Raw genomic sequence first — 26,327 nt, 5'->3', positions numbered from 1 at the left:
TGCACGTGGTAAACCCCACTGGGAATTCACACTGGTCAAAAAACTGTCTCCAACCCAAACAATTCCCTGACCTGCTCTGCTGCACAGCCACGCCAAGCTGCGTGAGCCCAGCAAAGGAAGGAGAGGACAGTAACACATCTCTGCTTGAATCGACACCCTACCAAAAGAAACATCCACAGAAACTGTCTCACTTGGCTGGCTCAAATTTGCTCAGATGTTAACAACTTAACTCTGTAAGGACAAGCTCTGTGCTAAATCAGGAATCATCTGTTCACGCCACACTGACTTTATGTTTGGTCAAGTGTCATCTGTTCTCCCACATCTTGCATAAAAGCATAAAGTCCCCAAATCAACCAGAGCACATCACGTGCAATTTAACAGAAACATTACCATGGGCCACATCTGACAAAGATCATGACTGGTGATCTGGCAATGCACAGCACCAGAGCCATGAAATCCCAGGCACCACAAAGATGAAAAGCTTGTGAGTAACAAGACTGGAGAAACCCAAATCTTTCTTCCACTTGCAAACTCACTTTAAAGCTGCCAAATAACTTCCCTGCTTTGCCTTACTGATCAACATCAAGTAAAAAATTATCCCAGAAACACTTCTCCTTCCTGAAGGTGGCCCAGTCAAAGAGCTAGAAAAGGAGAACACATGCATGGTTCCTTCTGGGCTGAAGGAACACGGTTCCTTCAGGGCTATGCAGCCTGAAAGCTTCACCACTACTTCACAGGTCCTTCCAGACATGGTTTTACAAGTAAAGAGGGGATGAGGAACCATACCAGACCTTAAAAGACACTCCGAAGCAGGGGTCTCTTTGTATATTGGATCTACGGCAGTGAGCTCAAAAGAGCTAGAACCATGGTGTCTTACAAGAGCATTTTTCCAGTTATGTAAACCTCACGGGAAACTGAGGCAAAGCAGTGCAGGGATTTAAAAAAAAAAAAAGTGCACTTGCAAAGCAATAAGATACAGTGTAAAAACAAACACCTTACTTGGCGCAGAAGTAACAATGACTTCACAAGTTACTTGTCGCCAGCAGATGCGGGGAACTGCCATGAGGTGACCTCCAACAGTTCAGACCTATGCTTTCAAGTGACCCCAAACTGCTCAGGAGTAGTTTATAAATCAAAGTAAAAACAGTAACAGTAACCACTTTATTCTATTCTCATCCTACTGGGGAGAGACTAAGCACTATTTATTTAAAGTCAGGACGCTTAAACATCAAAAGTTGATCAAAAGCTTGAAAAACAACTAGATGCAAGCGAAAGGAAAACCTTTTACATTCACACAAAATCTCACCAGTTAAACAAAAAAGTTTTAAGAGCCCTTTTCCCACAATTTCTTATCAACTGTCTTTTATTCACCATCACTGAAAGGCCAGATACAAGAACAAGACTGACAGGCCCCAGGGGCCTCCCCGGAGCGAAATGGGTACTGCCAAGGTGTTACATGTCCACCTCCCAGACCCCCACGGCAGGCAGTGCCACCCACCCCAGCCCTCCTGGCAGGTTGCCCTGGCACAGCCTCCCCAGCCACCAGCCCAGGGCCTGTCTAAACTCACCAGCCCAGCAGAAACCTGCCTCCTTTCCTCTGCTGACTTTCCAACGGGCCACTGACACGAATCTGGTCAAAGAGGCAGCAGGTGAGCACCACCCTGCTGGGATAAGAAGGGGATGTCCCAGAAGCAAGCTTAGTGCTTTAGCTCCATTTTGCCAGCTGCAAAGGGCTTGACAGCTATTACAAATCCACGGAGCGTGTATTGACACAGTTGTCGCAGCTCTAGCCCCAAACACACCTAAGCTGGCAGACAACACTGTCCACCATGAAGCATTTCCCAACAAAAGGCTAACAAATGCTGAAAAAGTCCGATATGGGGGAGAGGGGGAAGGGAAGGGAAGGAAAACTGTAAAACAGGAGAAGATAAACTTGTGCAACTAGAAACAATGAAAGGAAAAGATGAAGAAACCCACTGCTTGGCTGTTGCTGAGAGGTGATAAGCTAGAAGCCATCTTAAATTTATTAGGGCCAACGACTGCAGAAGCCTATTAGTAATTTTCAAGAATAAACTCTCATTTTTATCTTTACTGGTTATTTAATACCTCTCTCAACAAAACCCACTCTCAGCTCAGGTTACTTGCAAAGTTAAAAAAAGGAGAAAAAAAAAAAAAACAAACAACAAACACAACCAAAACACAACAGACACAACCAAATTATCCCACAGTAAGCCCTCCTGCCACCCAAAACACATACACACTGACAACAAAGCAAGGGAACAGGAGAAGGTTTACACGTGGTCCTGCAGTTAAATGCTTTGAATTTGCTCCAGATCTGGATGCAGCAACATACTTCCATGCAAGCTTCCTTAACAGCTCTCAGGTCTTTACCAGGAAAAGCTCAGAATATTATTACTGACACTACTGTGATGTCAAGAGGGCTGATGCACCGCCCGCTCTGCTCAGAGCTCTCCGGCAGAGTATGGATGCCAAGTGGGAGTATGTAATGGCATGGGGGGCAGGTCAAACCACAGCCCTCAGCCACACATTAATAACACCCTGTAATAACATAGAGATGATGTCATACTGCCACTCTTAAAAACTTTGGGGACAACCACCCAGAAGTAAGATGTATGACTGCAGCACAGGCAGGCACACCACCACCAGGTAGGAAGCAACGAACGAGAATAACGCCAAGGAAGTTGTGGAGCTTCAGCCTCCAGCACACTGGTATAAAGCTGCTGGGACCCTTAGGTGCTCACATCAGGCACTGTGGGTCATCATTTCCTGTACCTTAAACATGTGAGATGCATCAAGTACTGATGTGCCTGAATGACTTGTGATTGGATCTCCTGATGCCATTTAAACATACCTTAAACGTATCACAGACTCAAAAACAGTGGTAATTTTGTAGCCAAGTACTCTCCCAAACAAGCAAAAAGTCAAGAATGTACAAAAGACTTTTCATCTGAAAGCATAGACTGACATTTGTCTCGGCAAAAGTGTTGCCTTCAGTAGTTCTTCCTCCATCCTTCCTCTCCTTTCTTTCCCCATCCCCTTGTTACCAGCCCTCCCACTGAGACCATTCAGCTGTTCACACAGTCCCACAGCGAACCAGATTGGGTAGCTGATGCAAGATTAAAAATAATCCAGGAAAAAACAAAGAGTGAGGAGGAGGGAAGGTGGAAAAAAAAATAAGTTCCTCAAAAATCACTGCAAGATGGAAATGCAAAAAATCATTGTTTCACTGTGTCATGGGAATGCCACAGGGGCATAAATGTGCGGTGGAGCTCAGTCAACTGCCACCACTAAATACTTGTCACTCTACAGTTACACTCTCCTGGAGAAGGTAGAGACAGAATAGCTGTTGTAAAGTCTCTTGATACCAAAATGACCTGTTCTCTTCCAGGCAGCTGACACAGCACTCTCCTGAAAGTGGAGCCTGGCACTAGCTAGTACAATGAACATCTTTCCCATGTGCATCTTTTCATTAGAGGCCCCAAATTCCAGCTTAGACATCCCAAGCTTCCCAGATTTGGTGTTTACCCAACATTCCCATACGGTCTGTGATCATGCAGACCAGTCCACCATGTCCACTCTCATCATGCTGCCATTTATTTTATGGCTCTACAGTGGCTGTTAAGAAAATCTTCACTTCTGCTACATTGGAGGCAGGCAATTCCAGGATTTCCATCTGGCCAACAAGTAAGATCCCATACTTCATTTTGGAACGCGATACCCTGGCATCTTCCCTACACATTTAAAAGTTTCACATCCCCTGTGAGCTGTGCTAGCTTTTGACAGTCCCATTTGTTCTGGAAACCAACTCTCTCCCCATCAAAAATTTACCAGTAGAAACCTGACAGGAACCAGGGGAACCATTTGATGCCACCAATCAATTTACCCACACAGCCTTCAAAGGCCAGGCATTCAAGGGACAGCTCCTTAGGCCCCAGCATTCTCACTCTACTCAACACAGAGGAGAAGACTTGTGTGCCACTTTCAGCCCACATAGCCCAGGAACTCCTCAGCTCATCTAGCCAGGAACTACTGCATGTCAAGAGAGCAAGACACTTCCTGTCCTCTGGAAGACCTGTCAACTATACATTTAAAAATCAGACTTATCAGAGCGGTGCAACCCACCCACTGGCTTCTGAATACAAAAATTCACAGTGTTTCATGACCAGGCCAAAAGCAATGACGAGCCTTTCTGAGTCAACACACATTTCCAGGAGCAGTATTGATCTCTAGTGAGGAAGCTGCTTTTGGCAGCTGTTGGGCCCAGAGTTCATGTGGCACAATACGGTAGTCACAAGAGTAATAACAGATTATCTGCTGAGTGTTTGTCTTCCAGTGGGAAGTGTATGAAATGACTATGCACAAATCCCATTCAGGATTTAATCCTGCCCTGGAGTTCACACACAACTTCAGTGCACAAAGCCATTAGTGGGAGATACCAGCACCAGAGGTCAGAAACAATTCGATAATACACACCCCTGGGCTCAGGCTGAACAGAGCGCTCACACAGAAACAGCTGCATCCATCCATATGTTGATCTTGGTAATACATCAAATCAAGACTTCATCCATGTGAGCCATAATGGAGCACTGTAACCTTGGCTGTCAGCCACCTTCCTTGCCTCTGCCCAGAAAGGCTACAGAGCAAATCCTGGACACCATTTCCAAGTACAGAAAGGACAAGAAGGTAACTGAGACCAGCCAAAATGGACATACCAAAGGCAAACCACAGCTGACCAGTGTGACTCCCCCATCTGAGACAAGGAGACTGGCTCTGTAGCTGAGGGGAGAGCAGGGGGTGTTGGACATCTTGACTTCGGGTCAAAGGCCATGCTAAGCCTCCCACAGCATCCTTTGAACCAAAATGCTTGGATAACTGGACAATAAAGGTGGGAGGAAACCCGAAACGGCTCAAAAGATAATGATCAGCAGTTACAACCTTCACCTGGTTGCCCATCACTAATGGCACCCCTCTAGGAGGAGCCAGGTCTGCTTAAAATCAGGAACAGGATGAAGGATAAGGGGAAAAGGGACAACAGCTGAACAAGAGAAAATCCAATCAGGCATATGGAAACAAATATTTGCTATAACCATGGTCAAACTGACAGGGCCCAAAGCTAGACTGGCATCATCACCCCTAGAGAGAGCCTGGGATGGACCTAGCCCAGAGCACTCTGCTCTAATAGGACATTTTTTACCATGAGGTTGGCCTGGAGACCTCCAGAGGTGCCTTCTCACCTCCTGTGGGACGCACTGTTAAGATTTAGCCATACAAAATGCTAAGAGATCCCCCACAAGACTTGGCCATTAAAAGGCAAACAATAATTTCCAGGAAACGACTCCCTTTGCAAGTCATACCATGGTGAATTTTCACAACTCATCTTGCCCGTTATCCTTCGACTCACATCATGTCCATCCCAACACAACGTTACGTGCACCCTATCAGCTTGGAGCAACCCAAGACACAAATCTGGGACAGCCAAGAGTCATCCCTTATCCCTCTACAAAATCAGGCTCAACCAGGAAAGAAAAGACAGTATGAACATGACAAAAGAAGTAGCATTTTTCAGGGCGCAAAGTAAGGGTAGGCCAGAACGGCAGAAAGAACAGAAAGAAGTTGTTGATGGAGAGCAGCCAGACAGGACGGCTTGGCCACCTTTGCTATATATTTTGTCTTGTTTACTTTACTCCGGTTTTGAAGAACTCTACAAGAAACAAGGCATTTTGAAAAGGAGGGAGCTCCACAAAAACGTCTTCCTGTACATCCTGTAGTCCTGGGGAGAAGGAAGCTCCACGGACCAGCTTTTACGAAGGAAAATGGCCGAGCACAAATTCATGCCAGACCACCCTCAGTTTATATTCCATAAATCGCAGTCCCAAACCTCATCGCCTCTCCTTTCTCTTCACGTGAGCCAAAACAAAGGACAATCAGACAGGAGCGCAACCCTGAATAGAAGACTAATGGGAAAGCATACAACAGAACAGCAAGAGTGGAAGGGGAGGCCAAGATCCGCAGGACGTGTCTCACGCCAGCCCCCCGGTCTATCAGCAGCCTCTGCCCATCTTTGTGCTCCTTATCTCAGCAACTCCTCCTGGCTCCCCACTCGGGCAGCCTCGCATAACGCCCATCCGAGCAGCCACTGCTCCCCGGGCCCCATCCCGGGGCCCGGCCCCGAGGCTGCCCCGCTCCAGCCCGCCCTCCCACCTCCCCCTGCCCCAGTCCCGGACCTGCCCAAACCTCCCGAGCCCCCACCAGCCCGCAACTCACATGCCCCATCTCCCCGCATCCCCGGGCCCCGCGCGGCCCCACGATGCTGTTGCCCCTCACCTCAGCCATCCCGCTGCGCCCCCCGCCCCGGATCGCCGCGCTCTGGGCCCCGCAGCCCCTCACCCCGTTTAACCCCACGCCGGGCCTCTCCTCCCCGCAGCCCGCCGGGCCCCTGCCCCGGCTCCCGCCCCCGGAGCCCCCCGGGTTCCCCCGCGGGCTGGCCCGGGCCCCGCCGGTGCCTCCGCCCCGCCCCGGGCCTGCCCCGCCGGGCCCCGAGCGCCGCTCGCCCGCACGCGGGAGGCAGCGGGAGGCAGCGCGGGGCGGGCGGGCGGCGGCGCCGGCACCGCTCTTACCTCCGACCCGGTACATGTTGGCGGCCATGCCCGCGACCGGGCCGAGTGCGGGGCGCGGGCCGCTCCCGCCGCCTCCAGGTGCCGGATCCGCTGGAAAATGGAGGCTGGAGCGGGCGGCGGGGGAGGGGAGCGGGGGAATTAAAGGGGCCGCGCCGGCGGACGGGGAGGGAGCGAGGCGGAGGGCGGGGCGGCGGCCCGGCGGAGGGGGCCCGGCGGCGGCGGCGGCGGCGGCGGCGGCAGGGAAGGAGGGAGGGAGGGGAAGGAGCCGGAGCCGCCCGCCCGCGGCGTGAGAGGGCGGCGCTCCGGCTGCGCGAGGGGAGGGACGGGACGGGACGGGAGGGAGAGGGTTGGGGGCGGCACGGCCTCCTCACATACACATACAGACAGGAGGAGGGAGAGAGGGAAAGAGGGAGAGACTGCGTGTACGTACACAGACACGGGGTCAGACTGCGGGTATGCACACACAGATCGCCGGTCCTCGCACATACACAGAGGCTGCCTGCACACACTCACACACACACACACACAGACCGCCTGTCCTCATGCACGGCCTCTCCTGAGCCAGGTGTCCTGGCCAGCCCAGGACCCTCTACAGGTCAGAATGGCCAAAAAATAACTCTCATGAAATTTTTTGCTGGAGCCCTTTATCAGGGCTGGGCATAGCCTTTACCTGCACTCTCAACCCTGGTTCTCCTGAAGTCCTGAAACAGCTGTGCAAGACCACCCAAACACTGACATCTGCCGAAATACATATTTGTTTTAGAAAGAACACGGCTTTTGTTAAAATTTGCTTTGAGTGTTAGGAAAAAAAAACCCTACAACACCAAATCTGACAGTCCTCAGATCCCAGTTGGTCACAGGGCTCTGCTTTCGTGTTTCACACGTGTGCAAGGAGCATGGCTGAGTGAGGAGAACACTTCTGGGGGTGAAAGTCGGTCAGCCAAAAAAGGTCAATGCGCCAGGGAGCACCACCGTGATATTTCCTCCTTTCTGAGCCAGCCAGGGAAGCGCGTGCCGCAGAGGCACCGAGCACACCCCAGGACATGAGGGCTGGCTCTCCCCAGGCTGCTTCAGCAACCGTTAAGCAGAGCAAAAAATAATCCAGTAGGACACAGGAAAATTATCCAGAATAAATATTTACAAGTCGCATCACAGGGCACTTGGTAGTTGCACATGAAGAAGCGGAGGGTCACGTGGTTCTCACTGCTTTTTCCAGATGCTAAATTGTGCTTTAAACGACAGCAGCAAAAACGTGTCGGAACTTCCCTGCTGTTCCTCTTCCAGGTTAAGCAACAGCTGTGGCCACAGCCGGGGTGCTATGCAGTGGGACGGAGGTGAGCCAGTGCTGGTGGCTGCAGCCTGGGAAGGAGCAGGCTCTTGCAATGCCTCATCTCCCACCGCCAAACCTCACTCCCATGGGTGCCACTGACCCTCACTGTGGCAAAACCCGTCCTCCCAGAAGGCTTTTGGTGCATCCTGACAGGGCAACACTTTTGTTTGACATCTCTTCTGCGGCACTGAGGGTGCACATCCTCTCTGTGGCTTTTGGTGCTGTTTCTGCACTCAGGAGTCCTGAATTTGCCCTCTCCTGAACTACCCACCTTCCTTCTGCCTGGAATGATCCAATGCCTGCTCCGTGCCACCAGGGTGAGAGTTGTGTCCCCTCCTCCAGCAAAGGGCTCGGGTCACAAATGTGCCTTCACTTGGCCAGGCCACCCCAAGGGGCTAGGACATCCACTGAGACCTGAGTGCTTTGAGAGCAGCCTGGATCCCTTCACCCCAGCTCCTTGCTCTGTCAGCAGCCGCCACTCCACCCCTCACCCTCGGTCAGGGGAGCACAGGGATGGATGCAGGCTGCTCCGGCTTGGCATCCTCCCCACTGCCTTCAACATGCTGCGTACTAGAGACCATGGGCCCACTTCCCAAAATTTCTTCACCTTTCTGCCTCAAAACAGCTGCTTAGCTCTTCTTTTTCCTTCTTCTCTCCACCTTCTGAATCCCCAGCACTGAACTCAGGAGTGTCATACATCCCAGTCCTTCTCCCACAGTACTCCCAGGAGGGCACACAGCTTCAGGCTACCCCAGCCTCAATCTTCTCCCACTGAGATGCCCCCTTCTTCATACCCAACCACCACCGTGTCCCTCCAACACAGCCCCCAGACCACACACTGGCACCAGCCTGGACCCTTCTTGCTACAAGGAAGTGAGGACTGGCTGTGGAGAGGGCTGTCAGATCCAGGAGAGCTGCAGGGAAAGGAGGCAGCAGGGACAGTGGAGAGGGCAACAGGGCTGCAAAAACTACAGGAGAGCTCAGTGCTGGGCAGGACGTGCCAAGCCACCAGCTCTGCCCTGGAAGTGCTGCCGGGCAGCTGGTTAAGTAACACAAGAGATCCCCCCACGCCAAAAGTCATGCTGCTGTTTCCTGCTGAAGACAACTGCCCCAGTCATGCCAGAGCAGCCCCTGCTGAGAGATGACTCAGGGGACGGGTGTGTGCTTTCATGTCCAGTTTTATTAGTGTTGCATTAGTACCATAAAATAGTTGACGAGGTCGAGCACATTGCAGTTTGTTCCAAAAAAGGCTATTTACATGTAATCTGTCTTCATAAAAAACAACCCTAGAACTCAAACAATACAACAATGAAACAGATGGACAACTCGAGAATCTACAAAGTGGTAATGTCCTGGTCTGGACAAGCCTGGTGGCACGCAGCCCCAGGAACTGTGCTCACAGGGCGCTTCCCCACAGCCACCACATACACATAACCGGGCAGGCAATGCACCCTGGCAGCTCTCTGGCCAAGGAGCGAAGCAGCAGCTTCCTGGATGTGGCCCCAAACTGGTGCTCTTCCCTAAGGAAGCCAGTGACCTGCTGCTTTGCAAGTGGCACGTCCCCTTTCGCCCCAGTCTGTCCCAAAGCATCCAAGTGATCCTGCAGGAGCCAGCCCTGCCAGGAACATCTCCCATGACAACACTGCCGAAGAGGCTCCAGGAAACCTGCAGGTGATGCTGCTGCTCATTTCTGGCCCTTTCCTGCCAGGTAAGCCCAGAGGGAGTGCCACACTAAACACTACCACACAGCCATCTGCTGAGATCAAGACCGCCCACGCCGAAGGTGACAGAGGCATTGCACCCTATCTTGCTTCAAGAAAGTTCCAGGACCCCCAGTCCATTACCACTGCATGGCAGGACTGTCCTAATCCCAGCCTTTCCAATTCCCTCAGCACACCAAGCAGCAGGAGAAGGCCACCAGCTCTGCTGCCTTTTGACAGGATTTTCTTCTTTAACTTGGAAATACCAGATGCAATGCCCTCTGCCCTGGCTCTCCTGTGCTCTCTCCAGCTCACACTGCTGGTGAGAAACACAACAGGACCTGTGCTGCAACTGCAGGTTAAGCACAGGGCAGTGTAGTTCTTGGCTGAGTTTGATAATGGAAAGCAAACAGGCACATCTCCTCAGCCCCAGAAACCTCCCAGCCACCTACCCCTGCCACCTCTGCAGGATAAAGCCACAAGCTTTATCTTGTGTTCTAATTAAAGCAGCAAAACACAGCCAAAGAGACCGTGGTTCTCCCCAAACTCATGTGTAATTAAGGAGAACTCTGCAGTTACCGCTGCAATGTAGATGGTAACAACTGAACTGAATGGGAACTGCAGCACTGAGCTAAAACAGCCGCCCAAGATGTCCACGACATCACCAGCGCCACAGGAGAGCCAGCCCTGCTTGAGCGCTGGCAGGGCTGAAGCCCAGCCTTTGTCTCCAGGAAACTTACACCAGAAAACCAGGAAGCGCTCAAGGTGCAACACAATGCCACAAAACCCTTCCATCTTTCATCTCCTTGCCAGCGCTGTTAAAGTAGGTCAGCGTCACGCAGCTCGGCGCGGCAGTGAGCCCGCTCCCAAGAGCTCACCTCCGAGCGAGGCGGGGGCCTTCTCCAACTGCAGCTGGAAAAGAAACCGGCTGCTTTGAGAAGCCACAGCCAGAGGAGCTGGAGAGACAAGCTCCACAGGGAGCAGGGGCAAGCTCTGGGACACAAAGGAACAAGGACACCAGGGAACAGACACTGCCTTCAGAGGACCTCCCTTCTGGAGATCCACTCAGATGCTGCCCACCCCAGCCCCTGCCTTCGCTGTCAGACCACACAGCTCAAAAGCAAGCCCGAGCTGGGAGACAACTCCACCGCCTTTCTTCATTTGAGATGTACCTTCCCCGCCCAAACTCCAGAGAGCTGAAGGCAGAGTGGTGCTGTCTCGGCTCTAAGCCATCCTTCTGCACTCACCGACTCGCAATCACCCAACCCCACAGGCTGGCACAGCTCTGCAGGGGACAGGCCCACTTCTGCCCCAGCAGCAGGGATCCCTCTGCTTAGTGGGGCTTGTTCCTGGCAGGGTCCCCCCAGAAACTGTTGGGGAAGCTGGAAGGGTGGGAGACACTCATTCATGTCATCAGGTGCAAAGCCCCTTCCCAAAAAGGTCTGAGCCACATACATGCTTTGACACACATTTTCCTTAGAGACAGAAATCTGTTTCTCTTCCATTAAGGGACAGAAACAGCTGCCCAAAGTGGCTCCACATGATACAAAGAGAAACAACAGGGGCACAACAGCCTGATCTGAGCTGCACCACCAAATCTGCAGGGCCAGCCCTTGCCTCCAGGGTCAGGAAACACCACACTCACACCCTGGGCACACAGCTGCCCCTAGGCAAGCTCAGTCTGCTACTGCTGGACTCCCTCCGGGATGACAAGGTTAAGACTTCAAGATGTTTTCTTACATGGAAGACACATTTCACAGCAACAACAGCATTCCACAGGGGAGAAACCCAGCAGAGACTCAAGCCCTCAGGTGTATGGAAAGTTTCCCAATGAATTTGCTTGTATAAAGTTAGACCAAAACACAAACCAACATGAAATGCAACGAGCAGAAGTGTTTCTCTCACACATACAAACACACGCACACACACAGAGTACAGCAGGGCAATACACATTTGATAGGCAGGACCCTGGAAATCCTGTCCTAACTACCATGGTTTTTTCTTTACAGTAGGTTGAAATACAAAGAGGAGCACAGTGATGGTTCTCCCCTCACCTCCCAGTAAACAAAGTTATTGCAGTCAGTCCACCCCAGCTCTGCAGCAGTAACACACACTCCAGCAGAGCTGCCCGGGCTGCATGCGGCTCCCGACGCTGGAACTCAGCCCAATCGCTCTTGTCACACCAGTGTGAGCCTCGAGGAAGAAATCACAAACTAACTGATTTCCTTTACAGAGCTTTTCCTGATGCAGCAGCCTCGATAAAGAAGTGATGTGCTTATACACCATGCTGCCGCTGCTAGGCAATGCTATACAGTCCCGGAGCACCGGCTCAGGTCAACCAAAAACACGTGAACTGAGGGACATGACAGCATCCCAACTACAGCCAAACTTCTGCCACAGCCAAGAGCCAGGAGGCAGACCTGCCTGCAGCACAGAGTATTTCAGCCAGACAATCTGTCCTACCCAGTAGCCTGTCACAGGGCAGGAGACCATATCCTCCTCCCCTGCGTGGTTTGAAGGGAATACCCAGCCCCTGGCCAAGTAGGTTGCACTTGTGCTGGGAAAGAGTTTTGTGAAATCAGTCGGTGAAGAAGCCCATGCTGCGAGCTCTGCCAGGCACTAGATCCAGCTCTCACCTTGTAACTCCTCACTCTCCATCAGCAGAAGGCCTAGCAGAACACACCACCACTGCCGTGCCCAAAAGAACCCCCGTGGGCCCTGCGCAGAGCTCTGCACAAAGCAGGTGCTCCAAGCCTTTAAAAACCCAAAGGCAGGGGATCAGATTAAAAAAAAAAAAAAAAAAGAAGAAAAAGAAAAGGTTCAAAAGCATTACTGCTCTCAGAAAGTGCCTTCTGGAAATGTTCCCAGAGCTGGCCTGTCCACAGGGGTAGGACCTAAAAGGACCCATCAGAAATTTCAGGCTCTTACCCTGAAAAGCCAGAGACGTCTGTTCTTCCACACAACAAGGACACACTGCTCTCCAAATCCCACCTGCCACCTGCTCCCAGGCAAGCTGTGGGAAGCCTGGAGAGCAAAAGGCCCAATCTGCAGCACCTCTGTCCTGCTGTCTCCTTATAAGAGCATCCCTGGCAGCAAGAAGGTGTTCAAACTGAACATAAGTGCAGCCGGAGCCAAGCCAACAGAGATACCCTAAAATCTCAGTCCTCCATCTCACGGGACATCTTGCTGATCAAAGTGGATAAAAAACCTGTCTGGCTTCATCCTCACTCACATCCCAACGACGGTTTCCATTCTGCACCCTGGAGCTGAAACCCCTCACAAAGCCTCAACCCATGGGCAACATCATGCCAGAAGGAAAGCATATCCTGCTGGGGAAAGAGGTGATCTACAGAGAAACACTTGTGGGGAAGAATATTCAGGAAGCAGAAGTTAAGGACAATGTCCATCTGCGGAGCAGCCCACAGGAGGCTGCCTGCCCTGAGCACCCTTCGTTTCTGTTACATTCCTTCAGTTCCCATGAGGAGAGATCCTGAGTGGTTGGAGGACAAGGGTCCTGAAGCCAGGCGGGGCAGTGCAGGAGGGAGATGGCAGCAGGCTCCAGGGAGCACAGTGTGGTCAGGGCAGGACACGCAGGCGGCAGACAGAGCATCCCACGCTACCTCCTATGTGCAGTTGGACAGATGGACAGGAAGGCAGCTGGACACGCAGAGCGCCTGGCTGGCTCCCAGTCCAGCCACTACAGTGATATATCACTCCACAGACAACGGCTCATCTTCCTGGGTTTGTTTTTTTCCTTTTTTTTTTTGGCAAATTAATTTTTTCCTGTTATTTTTTATTTTATTTTATTTTTTTTTTAGAAAGCATTAAAAAAAATCTGCAGCTGTTAAAAAAAATCCTTTCCCTTTAGAGGCTGGACGAGGTTTTATTGACAGGTAAATAATCGGTGTGAGTATGTAAATAGCAGCGACCCCACTGACATGGTGTCCCTCTGCAGCACAGCCAGCTGTGGGGACATGGTGACTGGCTTGGTTTGGTCATTGTCACAGACCTGGGACACTGGAGTTTCCTTCCTCTTAGTGTTTCCCTAATTCCTGTTCCTGCCCAACCCTCCTCAGGCATCACTTCAGCACAACCACCTGCCTGTCCCCATGGCAGGCTCCATGCTCCAAAGGGGATCCCCTCTCCAGACCTCTCTAGCTATGCAAGTGGTTTGTTTTTCAAACTGGACTGTTGAACTCCCTCCAGACTCGCTGATCTCCCATCCTTTGGCAGCAGGAAGACAGACTGGCCACCCTTTTCTCCTAGAAATATAGAGGGAGGGGGCCAAATGTACAGTAACACACATGATCTTCTGCAAAATCCATTTGAGCTGATCCACGGCTCCCCCAGCCCACTCACACCAATGAGGTCTCAGGTTAATAAGCAGTGCAGTTATTCAGCTATCTGCTTGTAAGTGGTAGGTGTTCTTGGGCAGGTTGCCTGCTCCTGCCAACTCCCCCACGACTTCATGTTGTCAGCACATCTATATTTAAGACTGGGTTTTTTTGCCTTTGTTTAAAGGGGTTTCCTTCCCTTGTAGTAAACTTAAGAGTTAATAGAAAAAAGTAATTCAAAAGTAATCCAAGCACATCTGTAATTAATTCTGCAGGAGAGGGCAGAGCGACGCGAGTCAGAGTTGGCACGCAGTTCCTGGCTCCTGGTGTGCAGTCCCTGGGACAGGCAGAAGGTCCCTCCGCCGAGCACAGCTAGAAGTTAGATTTGGAGTGTCCAAATATGCAGATGGGAAAGTGCTTGACATGGGAGGACCACTGTGCTGCCAGCTGAAAGAACTTGACATCGTTCCACTCCACCCCATCGATCAGGACTGCAAGGGAGGGCAAAAAGAGAGGAGAGTTAGAAAATACAGAGGGGAAGTGGCCAACCTGGAGCAGCTTTGCTGGAAATCTCCCTGCAGTCAGCAGAGGGAGGCCTGGCCATGCACTGCTCTGCCTGACTACCCCACCCAGCTGCACACGTGGGGGAAGAAAGGCTCAGGAATAGACCAAGTTTAGGGAGAACAGCTCAGATTGTTGTTCCAGAATTGCTCACTGACACCAGAGCTCCCCAGACTGCTGATTTCAGTGTCATCTGATCCGATTGCTCAGATTTCCAAAACACACTTCATTTTCTTTTCTGGGCAAACGCACTCGGTAAGAGATCAACATCAGTCTCTCCTCACTGGCACTCTGACCAGGAGATCCACGTCTCCTAGAGGGGTGACATGTTCTGTGAGTACCTCTCATGCACAGCAGCTTCAGACTGGGCTAGGATTAAGGAGGTGACCCAGGCAGATCCCTCTCTGTTGGAGATTCTCAACTGAACAGGCTACAGGGATATTTTTTATCCTGAATGTTCAGTCCCAGCGACAGCCACTTCAGGTCTGTCTGCCAGATGAATACATGGCTCCTGCTGTGGCGTGTCTGCCCAGAGGAGCAGCCACACTCTCACCAGCTGCCACCAACCAACACTTGTACCAGTTGTGCAAGAAAACTGGAGAATGAAAGGGAGGGGAATGGAGACTGGTCCACCCCTTGTCTTCATCCAGAGCATTGATTCATAGGAGTTCATAGGTAAGGGAGGATTTTCCCACATCCCAGACCTATTAAAGCATCCTCCCATGCTGGATACATCCAAGCCTGTTCCCCAGAAACACCCCCATTATGCTGGCACCAGAGCACGGGGCAGGACACCAAGTCAGCCCTCTGCCTGGAAGACAATCATCTGAGCCTCATCCCAGAGTCTAAGGGGATGCAAGCCACGCACTTACCACGCAGCATGTTCTGCTGATGTTTTGCTGTGCAAATCAACCTGCTGATTCCTTCAATACACTGGCTCTTTGACTCAATCTCCTTGTCTTTTGTTTTCTTGGGCAAAAACATCACTGGAAGAAAAAAATACCAGCACACAGTAAATCTATGCCACTCACAGGAGCTGCACTGACACTTGTTTGAGTTTTTGCATTTAAACATTCATGTGTGAAAATTCTAAGACCCTCTCTTCTTGTCAGGAGTCTGTCAGTGCTGAAGCACTATCACCTATATGCACAGGGGCATCTTAGCCCTAAGTGTCTCTGTGTGACGCATTTCCAGCTCATAACCCAGGTCCCAAAGGGCACCTCCTGCCCCTAAGACACTATGCAGGGAAAACATCTGCATCTGCAGTGGCAGGTCTGCTGCACTGACTGCAATCCAACTGGGCTGGGCTGCACAGACACCTGGAGAGCAGGAGGGGCTACAAACTGGGGGCAGGTGGTGGAGAGGGAAGGCACAAGGGAAGCTAAAAAAGGGTCCAATTCCCTAAGAACTGTCCAAATGCATGACCAAAGACATACAAACTGACTCCACAAATGCTGGTGGTGTTAAACACCTCTGCTGCAGGCTGGGCCAGCCCCAGGGAACAATGTTTGGAGTGTCTCAGGACTGCTTCATCATCAGGAGACACAAAGGGTGCCATCATGGGTGGCAGCTCCGGTACCAGCAGTGCCACAGCTGTGTTGGCCCAGGACTGACCAGTTATGCACCCATGTCCTGCAGTCCAGGAAGCTCTGTCAGCCTCCTCTCAGAGCCCCCAAAACCCCTGCTTCCACCAGGAGTGACTCCTAGGCCAAAGGCAGGAAGATGTGAAGGACAGCTACTGGCAGCTGAATGTAAGTGCAGAACTTCCTTGCTGCTTCCTTGGAAATACTTTGCTGTAGAACTGTTCTCAGTTTCAAAAATGTTTCACATTACCAAGGCCAGGAGCAAATACAGAGTTACTGACAACTTTTGAAACACCTTTTTTGTTAGTTTGTTTTGAGAAAATAAGCTCAAAGCCATGAGTTTAAGAAGAAGAATAAAAAAGAAAAGAGTTAAACATGAGGCTTTGAAGTGGTAGCATTTCTCTTCTACCTCCTTTTGACCCACAAAGTACTCTGTACAAAAGCATAAGAGTCATAGAATTTATTTTGGAAAAGACCTCTAAGATCATCAAATCCAACTGCTGACCTAACACTGCCAACTGGACCACTAAACCATGTTCCCAGGTGCTACAACTACACATCTTTTAAATACCTCCAAGCATGCAGGGATGGAAACTCCACCACTGCCCTGGGCAGCCTGTTTCAGTGCTTGACAATCCTTCTGGTGAAGAAATTTTTCCTAACATCCAATCTAAGACTCCCCTGGCACAATCCAAGGCAATTTCCTCTTATCCTGTCCCTCATTACCTAGGAGAAGAGATTGACCCCCACATTCTTTTCAGGTAGTGGTAGAGAGTGATAAAGTCTCCCTGAGCCTCTTTTTCTCCAGGATAAACACCCCCAGCTCCCTCAGCCACTCCCATATGACTTTGCTCCAGGTTCTAGATCATCCCACTGGTCCTAGAGTGAGGGTGTGTGCAGGGGGAGAGTGGGAGGTCCTAGACTCCAGTTCAGGGGGTTCTCCTGTTTTGTCATCTCACAGGGATCTGTGGTACTTGCTGGGCTATTGTCTCCCCCCCTCTTTTTTTCCTTATATGCCTTTTTTAATCTCTGTGGCTCTTTTGAGCTGAAGGCTCACAGGATGGGAATATCATCCCAGAAAGCACAGCTCTCCCAAGTTTCCAGCACTATGCCCCCACCTTTGTTCTTTCGGGCTGCACCATCTTAACTGTTCATCTGTAAGAGTGAACACATCTCCTTTTTACAGCACAAAGAGGAACCACCCTTTCAAACTCTATCACCTTATGTAGTCACTTCTCATCTACAGTTAGGATTTTGAGGATAAAAATATGACCAAGGTGCTGTAATGCAGGACTGACAAGTCAGGCAGCCCTGGAGCAGCAGGACAAGGAGAGCAGCATTGCATTCTTGGCCTTAGGCAGCAGCAAAGAGGTGCTGTGTCCACCTTCACCTTACCTTTTTTGTTCTTCTCTTTTGTCACAACAGTCATGGACATGGTTGGAGTGGTGGCAATCTCCCCGCTGGCAGGTAACCTGCTGACCTGGAGGGACCGGAAAGTGCATTTCAGTGTGTTTTTGGTAGTGGAGGGGTCCTTCTTCTCCGGGTCTCTCTTTCTATCCACAGGCGGAGCAGCAATCCAGTAATCCACCTGCAGGCCCATCAACTCAGCACCGAGGCCCTGGCTGGAAGACAAGAGAAGAAGGTAATTTCTGCACAACTCTCAGCAATTTCCCCCATTTGCACAGAGGCATCAGCTTGGCAGCACAGAACTGCACGGGGCCAAGACAAACTGACCTGCTGCACAGCCATGGGGGTGAGCAGTGGGAAAGCTTCCTTCCACAATGTGGAATTCAGTGACCCAGCCAGCAAAGGCAACCCCTGAGGTGTCCCAGACCACTTGGTCTTTTGAGTGGGGAAAAGAGGCTGTAAGCACTTGTTGCTGCCTCCTGAGCACTGATGAGTGACTCTGTCTAGGTGCAGCACTGCCAAAATCAACTCTGAACTGGGGTGAGCAAAGACCCTGAACTCAGTTCCTCAAGCACTCAGTTCCCAGTCTTCCTGACTTGCTTCCATCTCCTATGTTCTTGGGCTCTTCCTGCCACCAGCTGCTTCCTTTCTAGCTCAGAATCAAACAGGATCTCTGCTCTCCCCAGGTCCCTGTTATGGAGTTGGCATGGGATAACTGCCTCCCCCCAAACCCTGCACTTGCTGGGAAATTCCACTGATGGAAAAATGCTCTGCCAGTCCTGCGATGCTTGCTAAACAATGGCAGGTTTCAGGACATGCTCTGCTGTTGAAAACTCCCGCACGTTGTGTGGTAGCAGTTGTGCATCACCAAAACAAACTGCCAGCCTTTCTTGAGCCAAAAAAGGGAAGATGAGCAACCTGGGAAATTCCAGCCCTTGTCTGCCCCTGCCTCTTGCTACCTAACCCCAAGGGAACAGACCTATGGCTGACAGCCTATACTTCTTCCTACACAGTGACAATCAGTGTTGAATAATATGCAAGTACTAGATAAAAACCTAAATTTATCTACCAGTCCGTGTACTCTGTTTGAGAAATGGCAATTGTTAAGGAAGATAAATCTGATCTTGAATGAAATATGCATCCCTCTGCACCACCTGTCTAATAAGAAACTCTCAAGGTTAAACAAGGACATCCTATCATTAGAGTCCTATCAGCACTTCCTCTTGTTTGTCATTTATTCAGCTGAGAGTCAGATGGCAAAGCTGAGTTCATCTTTGATCAACAAAACCAGGTTTTAGAGTCTCAGGGCAATATTCACAAGTGAGATTCTTTAAGGATGATGCTTTGGAGATGCTGCTTTGAGTTTAAAGACTCCTTTGCATCACATTTCTCAACTCAGCTGTAAAGACAAAGCATCCTAATGTTCACTATGCCCAAGCAGGATTTTATGTTCCATTCCCTGTTAAACACATGGCTTAATCTTTCAGTCTGGCCAGCGCAACCTTTACTGGCAGTTTTCTAGGGGCTTCTTCCCTTCACCCCTAAAAATTTCAGCTAAGCCAGAACTTCCTATTATCTATAGGTGAAGTCTCCTTGCAGTTCTGATATACTTTCAGGCACACACATGAATGACAACTGCAGTTCCACTATGTTACCTCACAACTTCCAGCTCTCCCCTCACAGAGAAAGGGGTCAGCTCCTTCAAGAGTCACTCTGACCACTCACCCAGTCACTGAAAACATGAGAATCAGGAGGAATTAGCCTGGCACCCATGAGTATTAGGGTCAGTAATTTGTTGGACTATATATTTCTTCAAGAGAATCCAGTGTCAAAGGGAAAACACCAGCACGTGGAAATAACAAACCAACCCAAATGGCTGCCCCAGTGGCTCAGCAGAACCAGGGTTTCTGCCAGACTATGAGAAACAAGGCTGTCCCTTGTAGTACCAGTGTGTCTGACCTTGGGACATGCAGCCTTCCCACTGAGTACAAGACACCCCCTGCCCTCCCCAGCTCCTTGTCTGTCAGTAAGGACACGGTGACTCCAGAGGTGAAAGAGGTGAAGGGGAAAGGTGACAGCTTCGAGTGTTTGCTCAGGATGAAGAAAGAGCTATGGGTTTTCCTTTAGAGACTCTCTCTCATGCATATGCTAGATAAGCAGCCAAGGGGGGTGTGAGGAGACAAAACATGGTTTACCTTGAGGACGAGAAGCTGCCTGTAACAGATGGTGAGGAAGGGGGTGTGGGGGAGGCTTCTTTCACAGCAGGAGATACAGAAGGTGGGGTAGAAGAAAGGACACTGGAGCTTGAGGGAGCTGCATCATCAGAGTCACCTTAAAAAAAGGAAATCAAATTGTTTGGGTTTGTCTCACAGCCCGGCACATGCACACCAGGACAGCTCAGTCTCCTTGCCCACGCTGCTGCTGCACAGGTTTTGCTCACGCTCAATCCAGAGATCAGCCTGCCCACCAGTTTTGATGGCCTCCACATTTCAACCACCAGGCTTTCTATGTTTGGGTACAAGGCAGGCACAGACATTCACACTCCTCTGAGCTCCCCACGCGGCATCAGCTCTCCTAGGGTTTGCTCCCAGCTGATTTTAAGCCTCCTGCACAGTCAGAGCCCAGCCCATTGATCTCTGATGGGGAATCTCCCCCTGCAACCACTGCAGGGCAGCAGCCCTCCTAGAATGCAGTACCTCTGGGCTGATCACAGGGACCTCCCCATTCCATCTGCTTCCACCCTCCACAACCAAGGCATCATTCCCTTCACTTCAGCCCTCTGGAATGGAGGGGATCACTGTGGCCACAAGGAGTGACCCACAGAAGGGCTGCCCCCACGCACAAACCTACATGTAACCCAGGCCACAAGAATCTGGGTTTAATGGTGGAGCAATACAACAAACAACGCCAACAGATGAGGGAAACAATAATCTTGACTGGTAGAGTACATGAAGGAGGAAAAAATAAGTTCACATTGACAAAATAGCACTACCCCATATCCATGTGTGTAAGCAGGCAGTACGGTATAAATCATCTTGCACTCCCCCATTAAAAAATGAAAGGATCTAAATTTTGCCCATCCTGAAGTTCCCAGTGTAAGGCACATGTCTGAGATTGATTTTATTTGGCAACTGAGCCCAGAGTAGGGAGACAGGCATGATCTTCTGATGAACTGCCTCCCCATTTTGGAGAAGGAACCTCAAACAACCACAGAAGTGAATCCACTCCACTGAAAACAGATGAGAAAAATCGGTGTTTGCACAAATGTCAGTGGAGCTTCCCTGGATGAGAGTGTGGGAATTTCATCTGGCCTGAAGCTCCTTATAAAGTAACAAGAAAAATGGCCTCTCTCAACTGAGAGGGCTCTCATTCTGTGGACAAGCCACGGGGAGTCAAAGCAGTGGAACTGGGAGCCAATAAAATCCAGTTCCACCTCACAGCACTCCACGACATCAGCAATGGACAAGTTTGTTCAGCTTGTGAAGTCAGACTCCCACCACCTGCAGGACACAGAAGGCACACAGGATGCTCGTTACCTGATGTTGCAGAAGACTGTTCCACTATTCCAACCTTCACCACCTAAAGGGGGCAAAACAGAAGAGCTCTGTGAAACAGGAATCCCTTGAACATCAGTAACCCACAACCCCAAACCTAAGCTCATCCCTGCAGTCCCCTTGGCACCGTCCCTGCAGTCACAGTAGTCGTAGTAAGTGGAAAAAGTGGACTCTTCTAAGAGCTAGGCATGTTCCAGCAGTGTCCAGCCAAGCAGTATCAGCTCACAGCCCTTCCCTGACTTATACAAACGATAGCAGAGACTGTGGAGCTGTTACAGACCTGACACTCTGAACAGTTCACCATCAGCCCCAAGCTATGGCAATTACAGTGCCTGTGACACCTGTGGGAACGGGTCAGGGAGGAGAAAGGGACATAAACATCCCTTCAGTACTGCTAATTACAGACACATTGTTTCCACCACCGAAGTGCAGCCGCTTCCAGGGTGCAGCATAGCCAGGGTTTGTTAGGAAACCACAGAAGCAATAAAGTACAGTTTCTGCTCAGAGTTTTCTATGCTCTAAACAAGGGAAGTGTCAGGCAAAGAAGATAAAACTCCTAGCAAAGCCTCTGGATGCAGACATGGACAAACTACCACATGGACAGGTCAGAACGATCCAAATCACACAGTAATAAGGGTACAAATGTGTGTGGCCAACCACCAGCTAGTACATTAAGATTAATGATAAATGCCACTCGTGATAATTTGTGGAACAGAACATGCTACAAACAAGCTCCCAAGAACACAATATGCCTAGAAAGATAAAATGCCCCTTGGTGATACAAAAGCAAGGACCTTCTGTAGTGATCATCTGCTGTGGTGCACAGGGATCATTCCTCTTAACATAGCACAGACCCTTCTTAAGGTCCTTAAGAAACTTGTACCCAGGGTTAATGTCTACCCTATGTGAATGTTGACAAATGGGAAAGCGCTGCAAAGGGAGTTCAAGTTCAAGTTCAATAAAACCTGCTTCAGAATGAGAAATGATGCCACAACATCTGTTTAGTTTGAAAATAGAAGGTCCTTAAGTTCAGACATGACCATGTCTGGACCCCACCTCTAGAGAGAATATTTCTGTGCTATGGGATCAGAAAAAAAAAAAAAAAAAAAAAGGACTTCATATTATAAGCAGAAAACTTTGAAGAGTTTTGAGGGTGGGGAGAAGTATGCTGATCTTGGAGAGCTGTCAGGCTTTCTGGTGGATTCCATGTTAGATCCAGTCTTGGAAAAGCCATCAAGAACTCAGCAGTGTGTACTGAGGCTCCCTGAGGGGTCACTGCCTTGGGAGAAGGAGGCTGCAGCTCAGGATGGCCAGTCTCCATCCAAAGGGCAACAAATCAGGCTCTGGAGTCCAGCAGCCATTTGTGCTGTATGTTTTAAACACCAAGAGGATGTTTCAGAGACTGTCACTGGCTGTGAACAAGAGGAGGCAAGGCAGAAGAGTTAGGCAAGACAAGCAACATAGGAAGCTGCCCACAGCCACCTTGATCTGCAAGCCAGACAGGAATCTCTTCTGGCCTTTTCCTCCTTGCTGGCTGACTGAAGATGCTCGAGTTCAGACACACGGGAGGAACACACATTCCCTTCCCTCCATTCAGGGAGGCCTTTGAGGCTGCTGCAGTTCCAACACGATTCCATCCAGGAACATGTCAGCAGTCAGCCTCCCTTCCTTTCAGGAAGAGGCACATCCTGTTAACTCTCCTGGACACCGGCTGTCGGTCCAACGCAGTGCAGACCACGCAGCCTCTCCACCTCCCCTAGCCCCTTGTGAGGTTCCACTCCCACCACTTCAGAACCCGGATGAGCAGCAGGGCACCGCCCTGCTCACTTCTGGGTTCCAAGCAGGCTGCAGCTGAGGGAAAGTGCCTCGGTGTTCATGTCCAGCCTCAGACTCTGTGAGACACCTGCAACTGGCCTTTCAGAGTCTCTTTATGTGTGTTTCATGGGGAATTACTGCATCAGGAACACTTCAGAAGCAAGAGCAAGCAGCTCTGATTTGACCCTCATCACCACCATTCATAGGAAGTCAGTCTGTGCTTTCAAAGAAAGTTTTTTTGGGGTTGGTAGTGTTATGTAAAGAAGAAAGCCATTCATTCTTCCACCACTTTCAGACAGTCACAACCAGACTGGAAAAGCAGTGCAATGTCAGGACAAGTATCATTTTAGAGCAACTTGATAAACTTTGAGCCCCATTTGCTTGCACATAACACAGAACTAAATTAGTCCTAAAGAAAAGCTTTACAGAGCCATGCAGCTATGAGAGGAGTCTGGGAGCTTTCACGCCCTTCTGGCCTTTTCATATTACAGGGAAAGGTGAAACAGCTGTTTTATAAAAACAATTCTTCACTAGAAATTGCAGTTCATGGGAGGGACAAGATCTAGCAAAGCTCATCAGCAGGGAACAAATTGGGAAGATGTGTGTTCTTGGGAATAATGCAGGGAGAGATTCTCACTCTGAGGAGACACATGAGTGAAAGCAGGGTCAGCCTGAGGGCAAGAGAGGCTAAGCTCTTTAAATGCCTTGGGATTTCGGATTAGCTCTGACGACAGGGACACAAACGGGAGTGCACACAAGTCAGCTTAACACAGAGCAGGCAAAGCAAGGCAGCCAGCATGCAAGAAAGAGAAGCTACAAGACAGCAGCAAAAACTGTGAAGAGGACATCCAACAGCTGAAGAGTAGCCAGGAGATTCCTTTTCAGTGGCAGGTCAATGACTTTGTACCTAAAACTTAATGAACTGAAGAGCTTGATCAAATAAGGGGACAGAAGCTAGAAAAGGCAAAGGACACAGTGCATGAAACACACGGACAGAAGAACAAACATGGCCCTGCCCAAATACTCTGCACTTGGCCACCTCATCTGGGAACACTTCAAGATAAGGACAGGAGGGAAAACTAGGGACTACTATCCCAAATACATGTTCACATAATAAAATGCATTAAATAGCTCTGCCCCAGACTCAAACTTAATAGTGGTATAAATTAACTCCGTGGAGGGATGTACTACCCACATCCCAGGAGTGGATGGGGTATTAATAGGACTGGATTCTGTTCATGACAAGCACACAGAGGACTGACAGCAGAATAGCAAATTTGGACAAAACAATCAACCAGAGCAATGCTGGGCACAGCATCCCTGTGATCAGATTTCCAGGGACACATCACTTTCACGTTAGAGAAGTAAAATACACCCTGTAGTTTGTTGAGGGATCTTAGAGGTTTGCTTACATACCAGGCAGTTGCATCCAACCATCGGATTCTCATGCTGATATTCTGCCTTAGAGCACCCAATGGCTTCTGCTCTACTCCAGAAACCAGGTTAAGTTCGGGTTAACACTTGCAGACTTATTCTAGCTGACTTGAGACAGCATAACTACGACAACACTCACCCCGACAAAGGGAATGAACTTCTGCGAAGATTCTTCATCAGGGCTAAAGGCAAAGAGAAAAGACTTGTTAGCAGCTTCGCTTTCACCCCGGTCACGATACTCACTTTATACGTGTCATTCCAGCATGCAGCAGGGACGGACAGTATGCAAGCGCCAGTCCAACGCTCCTCTCAAGGCCCCCTGCCAGCACGCCAAGAGTCTGCACGGGCGGGGAGGAGCACGCAGCCTACGGCACGTCCCTCGGGGAACAGTCTCTTCCTCCCTCCCTCACGCTTGACAGAGAAACATGCTTTGATGGCATGGCAGTCATCACAGACACACGGCCTCCTACTGCGAGGAAATGGATCTCGGTGCCACAACAACACGGAGAACTGTGCGTTACTTACTAGTCCCCGAAGCGCTCTGCACGCACGGCCTTCCCGCGTCCCACCTTTGGAGCCACGTGCCATACCTTGCACGTCCCGGCACCGCTAAAGCAGTTAGCCTGCCACGGGGTTACAAGCCGTGACACGTGGTTACTTGTAAAGCACTGGCAAGGACGTGCTCACACACCCTCCCGCACACACACACACACACACACGCGCGTCCCAGGCCGCTGGGAGCTCGCGGTCCCTTCCACAGGCACACACCGGACAGGTCGGGGACCAGAGCACACCGGGCAGGTCAGGGCACCAGCTCGAGAACTGCAAACAGCTAAACCAAACCGAACGAGAGGCACGCCATGTCCCAGAAACAACTGAAGACAATGCACACACTGGGAAAGCCCCTCCTGCTCTGGCCCTGCCCAGGATTCAGAAGCCAGAGGGTGGAGAAGGGCCAGCAACAAAGGTCACAGTCAAACCTAGAAGGAACTAGGGAAAGACTCAACAAACACAAGAGGTGCAAGATCGGAGTGAGGAAGGCAGGCTGAAAGTGCCTGCAGAGCCACTGCTTTCTTCAAGGGCGACAGAGGTTAAGATGGACCCACAGGGTAAGGAGAGGACCACAGGAGCACATCCACATGTTCCAAGGAACTACAGTTCAGCAGCGGAAGTGATTGCAAGGGCAAGACACTCACTTCTCAGTGACCAAGTACAGGAAACAGGTAGGAAGCAGACAAACACAGACTTCTCATGTTTCTCTTTCTGTGCATCCCTCAGTGCTCACAGAAAAACCATCCAGAATTTCGTTTGTGGCAGCATGACTACTTCAGGAACACAGGTGTTTCTGTGCTGTTTCCAGCACAGATTGGAAATGCACCAAATGCACAAAGGTTGTCAATCACTGTGTGATTAGCACAGGCTGGACACTTTCCTCTAAGACTCATGGAAAGAATGGCACAGAACTGCAGTGAGTGTGACTCAGCCAGAGCTCCCTCCTGGTCCAAAGCAGAGTGTGATTTTGCAAACAGTCTCTTACTTAGGCTCAGCTCTTCTTATCCATTCCTAGGGCAAAACATAGGGCTTTACTCCCTTCCTACCTCACAGACCCAGGCACTGCACCCCATCATTCTTCCCCCAAAGCACAGGACAAAGTGACCAAGTCCCTGATTCTGTGTTGGAAGGCAGAAAGGTCACATCTTTGCAAACACAGTTGCAGGCCCCCAGCAAACACATCTGCAAACACTGTATTTCCACCTCCGGTTTCGCAAAGGGAAACGAGAAAACCACTGAGCTGTTGGGAGCAGCACAGAACAGAGGCTCAGCTTTCTTCTCGTTCCTTGAGCTCCATGGACTGAGAAGCAGGCAGAAAGCGAGTCCTGCTGACCAACTGAGGGAAGCACAACAGTTGCCCCGTCACCTCTCAGCTGGTTATAGCTTTACTCCGAGCTCTCAAAAAACAAACTATGCCCA

At 50.3% G+C, this 26,327-nt stretch overlaps 2 protein-coding genes across 12 annotated transcripts in view; both read right to left on the bottom strand.

The window, feature by feature from the left end:
- Positions 1-6,809, bottom strand: part of MTA1 (metastasis associated 1) — a 76,412-nt gene extending 69,603 nt beyond the window's left edge. For 3 of the 5 annotated variants that reach the window (XM_027896566.1, XM_027896570.1, XM_027896568.1), the window contains exon 1: positions 6,639-6,807. In XM_027896566.1, the coding sequence (XP_027752367.1) occupies positions 6,639-6,666 (28 nt within the window). In that variant the 5' untranslated portion in view covers positions 6,667-6,807. Of the gene's footprint in view, positions 1-6,638 lie in introns of all 5 variants that reach the window. The other 2 variants (XR_003572651.1, XM_027896567.1) reach the window with 2 other exon arrangements.
- Positions 6,810-14,245: 7,436 nt separating this feature from the next.
- PACS2 (phosphofurin acidic cluster sorting protein 2) overlaps positions 14,246-26,327 on the bottom strand; it is a 73,359-nt gene continuing 61,277 nt past the window's right edge. For all 7 annotated transcript variants that reach the window (XM_027896557.1, XM_027896561.1, XM_027896560.1 and 4 more), the window contains exons 19-24: positions 24,496-24,538; positions 21,090-21,132; positions 19,749-19,884; positions 17,542-17,768; positions 15,436-15,549; positions 14,246-14,493 (exon numbers count right to left, since the gene is read on the bottom strand). In XM_027896557.1, the coding sequence (XP_027752358.1) occupies positions 14,375-14,493; positions 15,436-15,549; positions 17,542-17,768; positions 19,749-19,884; positions 21,090-21,132; positions 24,496-24,538 (682 nt within the window). In that variant the 3' untranslated portion in view covers positions 14,246-14,374. The remainder of the gene's footprint in view (positions 14,494-15,435; positions 15,550-17,541; positions 17,769-19,748; positions 19,885-21,089; positions 21,133-24,495; positions 24,539-26,327) is intronic.

The sequence above is a fragment of the Empidonax traillii genome, unplaced genomic scaffold (assembly GCF_003031625.1).
Source record: "Empidonax traillii isolate 1590-97213 ecotype Southwest subspecies unplaced genomic scaffold, ASM303162v1 scaffold502:size815047, whole genome shotgun sequence".
Taxonomy (NCBI): Eukaryota; Metazoa; Chordata; class Aves; order Passeriformes; family Tyrannidae; genus Empidonax; species Empidonax traillii.
This window is presented reverse-complemented; position numbering and strand designations above follow the sequence as displayed.